Source organism: Gastrolobium bilobum, unplaced genomic scaffold (assembly GCF_033153095.1).
Source record: "Gastrolobium bilobum isolate Gb01-03AN ecotype WA unplaced genomic scaffold, APGP_CSIRO_Gbil_v1 utg83583, whole genome shotgun sequence".
NCBI classification, from domain to species: domain Eukaryota; kingdom Viridiplantae; phylum Streptophyta; class Magnoliopsida; order Fabales; family Fabaceae; genus Gastrolobium; species Gastrolobium bilobum.
Genome location: NW_026896548.1, coordinates 118859 through 127415, shown reverse-complemented (window position 1 = coordinate 127415; position 8557 = coordinate 118859). Strand labels below are relative to the sequence as shown.

The window sequence follows — 8557 nt, the reverse complement described above, 5'->3', positions numbered from 1 at the left end:
GAATCTCCAACTTCCTATATAAAGAGACCTCAGATCCCTCACAATTCATCTTCTCCATTTATGTTACTCTGCAAAATTTACTGCTAAGCCATAGTTGTAGCCTTCTACACACCTTCCCCTTTGCACCTTCAGTTAGACTTAGGCTAGTACGGTGACACCTTAAAGCTTTGGCTTATATCACTTCCTTTTTCATATCCTTCAGATCAACATACTACACCCTACGGAGATACAAATATAGAACTTCATACTCTAATTCAGTTCATGGGTATTACTATAGAGAGCAAATTCAATCCAAAAACTAAAATTATAATGTGAAGATCATATTAATGGTTTTATATTATATATCTCTCTAACACGCCTTCTCACAAAAGAGCCTATTGGACTTAAAGAGTGTACAATACATAACTCCATATACCTATGCTAAGAAACTCTATAATATTTGATTATTTATTAATAAAATTGGGGCAACGAGGATCAAATTCATAATCACTTGGTTAAGGAAGCTCTGATATTATATAAAGAATTAATTCAACCTAAAATCTTCAGCTATTAGGTAAATGTCATACTAATGGTTTTATATTATATATCTCTAACACTTACCTTCTATTATATATGATACATGTGATCATTACGATCAACACACATGCAGAAGTCCACACATGTGAAGACTCCAACGAACCCATTTCTGTTATAACTACCTAGCGTATACCTTGTTCTATATAGTTAAATGACATTATTTGTTACTCCTAGTAGCTAGTAGCTAGTTCAGTTACTACAAGTAACTTTCGTTGTATAGATTCATATTAAACCACCCCATATACAATTCTATATAAAACCACCCCATATTCATGTATAATCATCTTATTCAATACAAATATGGATTTTTTGAATTCTATTAGTAGATATGGAAGAGAACATTGAGAGTGGAGGAATATTACTTAAATCATGATAATAAAGCTACATGTAAAAGTTGCCACAGAATAAATATTAGTTTGAGCATATAAAAAAATAGGAGTTTGCATTAGTCATTCATTTTTTATGACACTAACCGATTAGAGTGCCACTCTCTTCACGAACTTGATCTTGACGTTCACTGCCCTACATTGAAATAAAAACCATAAAATGTTAGTTTGCTTTCGGCTATGATGAGTTACTTTGTTACCTTTCTTGCTACCAAAATTTAAAAATATTTAATGCTTTGCAATTAACTATACACTATGTTATGGATAAAATATTCGAAAAGATTTAATTGACTCTTTCACACAAGTTCAATTTGATAATTTACATTAGTTACGATATGTACCTCATCTAATTTTTTATTTGTATTTTAAATAATTGTACAAGATTTAAGAAATTTATTAAGTATTTTCATAAACTATTAAAACAATATGATTCTATTTGATAAATTTTGCCCTAAGTCCACCATCAGAACACTGCTATCAATTGTTGCATCAAAGATTTAGGTGCTCGAATAATTAGATGTCAATATCACCTTTCTTACATGGAAATTTACATGAAGAAGTTTATATGGAATTACCACCTAGTCCCCCTTGTTAAAAGCCAAATCAAGTGTGTTGATTGCCAAAATCCATTTATGAATTAAAACAAGCAAGTTGACAGTGGTATCCTAAACTATCATATACTCTTTTGGCCTTGGGTTATATTCAATCCGAGGCTAATTAATTTCTATTTGTGCTCAACCAGCTACCAATGTTTACGACACTTCTAGTAAATGTAGATGATATGGTTTCGCCAGGAAACTCTATAGCCGAAATCAATCATGTAAAGCATTTCCTAGACAAAATTTAAGATCAACGACTTGGGAAGTCTTTGATATTTCCTTTGGTCTTGAGATCTCCAAGTCCCATTTTGGGATCGTAATTAACTAACGAAACAATATACATTGGAATTATTATTTGATTGTGGCTTATTACATAACGTTTCCTTAACACCTATGGAGCCAAGCATAAAATTGGCACGTGATCAAGGCACTCCTCTATCATATTATGCCTCATACAAATGTCTCATTTGAAGACAAATGTATCTAACCATCACCTATTAATACTTACTTCATGCTACACATCGTGTCCTAAGGTACTGAAACTAATCACTTGTAACTGGCCTTTTCTTTGTAGCTAGTTCATCATTTCAATTAAGTGTCTTTGCTGATGCAAATTAGTCATCTTGATGGGATACCCAAAGAAGCATCACTGGTCATTGTGTGTTTCTAGATTCTTTCTTAATATCATGGAAATCTAAGAAATGAGTTATAGTTTCTCGCTCATCCACGGAAGCAAATACTAGGCTCTTGCAAGTTTGTCTTATGAACTTCAATGGTTGCAATAATATCTATTGCAAGACATTCCTATTCCTCACTCTAGACTTGAATCTGTTTACTGCGACAACATTATTTATGTAATATGCTTAGCCCACAACCCATCTTTTCATGAAAGAACAAAACATAACAAAATTGATTGCCATGTTACTCGTGAAAAGAAACAATCTAGGTTAATTCATCTGTTGTCAGTCTCTATCGGAGACTAAGTTCTTGATATCTTCACAAAATCGTTAAATATTGCCTCTTTTCATTCTTTTTTTAGAAACAGGATGAAATAAAATAAGACCTAAAACTTATTACAAACCATCCTAGGAGTAGTAACCCTCATAAGGTCATTCATAACAAAATTCACACACTCCTTGGGAAGATCGTAGAATAGATGGATATCCCAGTCTACATTTGAGGAAGAGCTAGCCATCCAATCTGCAACAGCATTACCCTCACGAAGGGTATGGGAAGTGACTACTTGCCACGGCCGACAACGGAGGGAAATAATCTTGTTCACCAAATTGACTTGAGGATGACGAGAAGCACAACTGATAGAGATAAGGTGCAAGGCGGAGCTCGAATCTCCCTCCAGGCAGACTTTTCTATAACCTTCGGACCAGGCTATCTCAAGGCCAGTCAAAAGGCCCCATAATTCATCCAACAATGCATTACCATATCCAAGGTTTTTAGAAAAACCAACCAACCAGCTACCACTGCAATCGCGGATGACACCACCACAACTCATCTTATTACTATTTTCACGACTGGAGCTATCAGTATTCACCTTGACCCAATCTAGGGGAGGGAAACACCATTTAATTAACCTTTCGTGACACAATGATGGGTGCAAGCCAGCAAGGTTCAACGTGGCATCAACCACCTCAATGTTTGTCACAAAATGGGAGATACCATTGGCAACACTGTAGGGGTCAGATCTTTTGTTATTGAAAATCACATTATTTTTCTCCTTCCATATAAACCAGCAGGTAACTCCAAACATGGTGCTCCAGTGGCTGTTAGGGGTAGGAGGATTTAGGTTGCAGCAAATCCAATCATTGAAGTCGAGGTCAAAGAAATTTCCACTTCCCGCATGGTTTAAAGTTTGCATCCAGATTTCTATAGACTTGACGCAATCTTTAAAAACATGCGCCTGATCCTCTACATATCCATTACATCTATCACAAGCTGAAGAATCGCTCATATGTCTTCTAACCCTCTGCTCATTTTGTTAACAACTTCCCACTAACCATTAGCCAAAGAAAAAGTTTAATACGATGAGGACCCTGCCAATGCCAGGGTATCACGCGAGTGCTACCAAATAACTCTGTCATCACCATCTGTGGGACTAGGCGATATAATCCCAGCTAAGATATTGGTTACAACTTGAGGGAGTTATGGCGTGATGCTAGGCCAATCCCAACTATCCCCCTCATTAACATACTCAACAACGAAATGGTTGAGGACCTTACCAGGGATGGGAGCTGATGCGGCAGAAGCAAGGTGATCAACTTGAGGAATCCATTTGTCCATCCAAAACTTTGTCTTCATACCTTCCCCTATCATGATTCTAGACCTCTCCAAAATTTTGCTCCAGTATTTAGTTACACCCCTCCAAAGATTCGAGGCTACGGTAGACTGACCAATGGATGGAAGAAGAATGTCATCCATATTGTACTTACTCCTTAGAACTTGCACCCACAAAGCATCTCTATTTGTAAGGATCCCATGACCAAGCTTCATGATAAAAGCCTTATTTAAAACACGCAAATTCCTGATTCCCAAACCTCCTGATGAAATGGGAGAGCACACAGTATCTCATCCTATGTAGCACCGACACGACACGCGACACGTGATACGATACGACATGACACTCCGACACGTCAATCCTAAAAAAATATGGAATTCGACACGTTGGGATACATTTTAATATTAAATGATATTTTAATTTATATAGTTTATATTTCATTTAATATTCAATAATTTAACAAAAAATAAAGCAAAATTAATAATACCCATCAAAATATTATCTTACAAATTTCCTTTCCAATCCAAAACCACATAAGAAAAATTGATTCAAAGTCGGAATCCAAGGTGTTACATAAAGGGAGAAAAAAAAAGAAAAAAAATCTGATGTAACCCAATGGCGGACCCACTTGCGGGCAAATGAAAAAAGTGCGGACATAAAATATTAGATTTCAGTTTTTTTTTTTTTTTGCTTTTTTTTGGTTGCAGATCCTTATTTGTCTCTTGGTTCAATATATATATTAGGAGTAAAATCATTTTAAGTCCCTAACAAAAAACATGATCCCCATTTTAGTCCCTTACAAAAAAAAATTAGTCTCGAGGTCCCTAAAAAATTTAAAGTTGATCAATTTAGTTAAAATCATGGTGCCTCACAAATTCAAAAAAGACCTACATTAATTCCTCAAAAAGACCAAAATGGATCCACTTTGAATTTCATAGGGACCAGATAACTAAATTTTTTTATAATGGACTAAAGTGCGGACCAAATTTTTTGTTAGGGATCAAAAAGGATATTTATTCTTATATTAGTTAGCAACGTAACAACGTACAGAGATGATTAAAACAACGTAGAAACGCAAATTGATTAGACAGAAAACTTATTCTTCCTCCCCTGTCATGTACCCATTCCCCATGCTCTCTTCATCCTTTGTTTCCCGTTTCATTTTTATAAAAAGAGAGGACATTCTCAAATAAGTTAATATCTAGAGACGAGGTCTTCACTGTGATTTTGCTTGCCTTCTGTACAGGTAGTGTTGACTTTTTTATTCATCACTATAAAATAGAATGATGATGTATGGATGTACCGGAGTATATTCTCATATTTGTTTTGGGGGATTGGTAAGATTTAAGGGGAAAATAATTGGTCAAACTATTGCCTGCAGCTTGTTATGGAAGCAACTAGATTATGAGCGGGTTCAAGCGTTGATTTAAACTTTATTTACAAAAAAAAAAAAAATTTGGGGACGCTGCCCCCGAACCCCCTCCGCTAAATGTGCAGACATAAATAAAATTTTATGGGTCCGCAACTGATGTAACCAATGGCAACAGCAGCAAAAAAATTCACCGACACCCAATACCAAAAATTGTAGTAGCGTTCTTCACAAAAGGAAAAAACATAAACTAAAAGAATACACTGTAAAATAAGAACATCAAGAACACAATCAAACATTATAAAAGGTGGAAGCTTTAATAAAAAACAAGAACTTGGATGAAAGAGAGAGAGAGATCAGATCAGATTAGAAAGAGATTAGGGAGGAGGAGACACGGTAGGAGCGTAACTGGAATGATAACGAGATCACCAAGTACACCTTGCGTTGGGTCTGAGATGAACCCCAAATAAAATTAAGGCTTCTCTTTTCAAGGGCATCACACAAACTCAAAGGAAGGACAGTGGTCTGCATCGAGTAGCAAGGCAAAGCAGCAAGGACAGACTTGGACAAAGTAACCCTCCCAGCCAAGGATAAGGAAGACTTGTTCCAACTATTCATCCTACTTTGAACCCGATCCAGAATATGAGAATAAAAACGTGTGTTCACACGTTGATGATGAATATGCACCCCCAGATACTTACCAAGATCATTGGTCATACAATAGCCCAACTTGTCACAAATCTCTTTAGAGCGAACATGAATAACATTTCTGGAGAAGAAAACTCTGGTTTTCTCTTGGCTCACATTTTGACCAGATGCATCACAAAAGACCCTAAGTACTTGGTTCACCACAACAGCTTGTTTCAAAGACGCGTCCATGAAAAGAAAAATACCATCTGCGAAAAAGAGGTGAGATAACCAAGGCCCATTCTTCTTTAACCGAATAGGCTTCCACGCCTTGGCCCCCATTGCAGTTTGGATAAGGTGACTCAACCTTTCAATACAAAGGACAAAAAGGTAGGGAGATAGAGGATCTCCTTGCCTAATCCCTCTAGTTGGGTTGAAGTCCATAGTGGTACGACCATTCCATAATAAATTCATAGAGCTGGTCGAGATACAACTCTTAATAATGTCAGCAGCATTAGTAGGGAAGCCTATATATGCCAAAGTATCGTAAACAAAATCCCAGTTTAACCGGCCGTAAGCTTTCTCTAAATCTATCTTTATGGCCATCAAACCAATTTCACCCTTTTTCCTTTTCATGGAGTGCACTATCTCCTAAACGATTACCACATTGTTAGAGCTATGACGACCTTTAACGAAGCTACACTTAGTTGGGGCTATTAGCTTGCTCATCCACCACTTCAAGTGCTCGACCAAAATTTTTGTGACAATTTTATATGTCACATTGCATAAACTAATCGGTCTAAATTGTTTCATACGCTCCGGACAATCCACCTTAGGGATAAGACAGATGAGGGTGTTGTTTATGTCTTGAATCTTCCCCGGAGAAATAAATATGTCCTTCACCATGTTGCAGGCAGAGTTTCCAATGGTCTCCCATTGAGTGTAGAAGAAAATGGCCTGAAGACCATCCGGACCTGGCGCCTTAAACTTACCCATCGAGAAAACAGTTCTCCTGATTTCCTCAGATGTGGGAATACACCTTAGACTATGCAGAGCGTTGACATCCAACGGAGGGAACTGGCCAGAGACGGGAAATTTTTGTCTGTCAAAGTCACTCTCCATGTAAAAGGTTAACAAAAAAATCCATAGCTAATTTAATGAGATCCTCAGAGTTAGCCACCCAAGACCCCTACTCATCCTTTAAAGCCTCTATATGATTCCTTTGCCTCTTGACAACAGTTGCAGCATGAAAGAACCTGGTATTTTTATCCCATAGTGCAACCAATTGCAATGCGAATATTGGAACTAAGCAAGCTCTTCTCTAATAAGAATAACCTCCAACTCTTTCCAAAGTTGCCATTGAAGAGCTTCCATATTTCTATCAGGTCTCAAGGATAGCTGGTTATCTATCCCTCTTAATCTAGCATAGAGGTGGTTCTTCTTCCTATTCTCAGCCTTAAAAACATTATGATGCCAATCTGAGACTCGACTTTGGAATTCACTTCTCGCGCCAGGCCAATCTTCACCACTCCAGCAGCTTTTAACAAGGATGCCAAATTGATCATGAGTGAGCCAGCAAGCTAGAAAGCGGAAAGGTTTGCCACCCGTAGGGTGAAAACTAGGCCCACTATCATAAACAAGGATAGGGCAGTGATCAGAACAAAAGAACGGGAGGTGCATGAGAACTCTATTCGGCTAAGATAGGTTCCATGCTTTGTTCACACAAGCCCTGTCAAGTATTTGGTGCAGCCTACATCTTTTCCATGTAAAAAGGGGTCCCTTGCAACCCAAGTCGTTTAGATCACAAGCATTCATAAAGGAAATCATATCCTGGGCACTCCCAGTACAAAACTCATTGCTCCCCATTTTATCATCCGCACTAAGAACCAAATTGAAGTCCCCCGGGATAATCCAAGGGGGGTGGTTAGGGTGAAAGAGATTGGTGAGCTCAGACCAAAGAGTTTTTCTTTCTACTCTTCTCGAACTCGCGTAGGTGAATATAACAAAGTTCGTCTTCAAACTGTCTTTATACAGAATATTTGTGTGAACAAATTGATGATGAGACTTGATAACATGAAGCTCAATATCCCAATCATCCAACAACAACCAGATTCCGCCAGAAAAACCCTTTGCTTCTTGCCTGAAGGAGTTATTGAAAGGAAAACGTTTAATAATTTTGTCTGAATTAGGGCCACTGACCCTAGTCTCAAGGAGAGCTAACACCTTAATGTTAAACTTAGTTTTCAGGTCCCAGATAAGAGCTGGAAGGCCATGCTTACCAACCCCTCTGACATTCCAAGCACTAATAAACATAAAAAACTATTAAAGCTAAAGGGAGAGAGTCCAAAAAAGACTAGCCAAACAACTCCTAATTGGAGAGAGAATTCCCTAACATCATTAGGGATTTATCAACAATAATAATACTTTGCTCCATAGTTACTGATTGAGGCAATGTCAACTCATCGATATCCCTTCCCTTTTCCTTCGACATGGGATTAGAAATCAATCCTGGCTGATTATGGTTCTGCAAACCCTGAGACAAAGCCATGCTACTATCAAGAGATGCCCCGACAACCTGCATATTGTCCTTAGTTATTTCTGTGATATCAGGTTTCGTTAAAACAATAGCCTCGGGACCCACAACCCTAGTCTGAATGACTTTTGCCTCTAAACCGCTACCCTTAGCTGCTTTCTGATTTCCTGACATACC

At 37.7% G+C, this 8557-nt stretch overlaps 1 protein-coding gene across 1 annotated transcript; it reads right to left on the bottom strand.

Annotated features, from left to right (window-relative positions):
• Positions 1 to 3718: 3718 nt before the first annotated feature.
• LOC133300445 (uncharacterized) lies at positions 3719 to 6969 on the bottom strand. Its single transcript, XM_061499990.1, has 3 exons — positions 6679 to 6969; positions 5922 to 6498; positions 3719 to 4113 (listed from the first exon to the last, which is right to left on the bottom strand). The coding sequence occupies exons 1-3, from the start codon at positions 6967 to 6969 to the stop codon at positions 3719 to 3721; spliced, it is 1263 nt and encodes a 420-aa protein (XP_061355974.1).
• Positions 6970 to 8557: the final 1588 nt, after the last annotated feature.

Excerpts from the sequence above, each read along its gene's own strand:
- LOC133300445 (XM_061499990.1), bottom strand. The coding sequence starts at position 6,969 with ATGGAGAGTGACTTTGACAGACAAAAATTTCCCGTCTCTGGCCAGTTC. Across the intron at positions 6,499-6,678 it reads TCATCTGTCTTATCCCTAAG|GAGATAGTGCACTCCATGAA; the intron begins GTGGATTGTCCG and ends GTAATCGTTTAG. Across the intron at positions 4,114-5,921 it reads TTGTATGACCAATGATCTTG|GAGGTTTGGGAATCAGGAAT; the intron begins GTAAGTATCTGG and ends CCATTTCATCAG.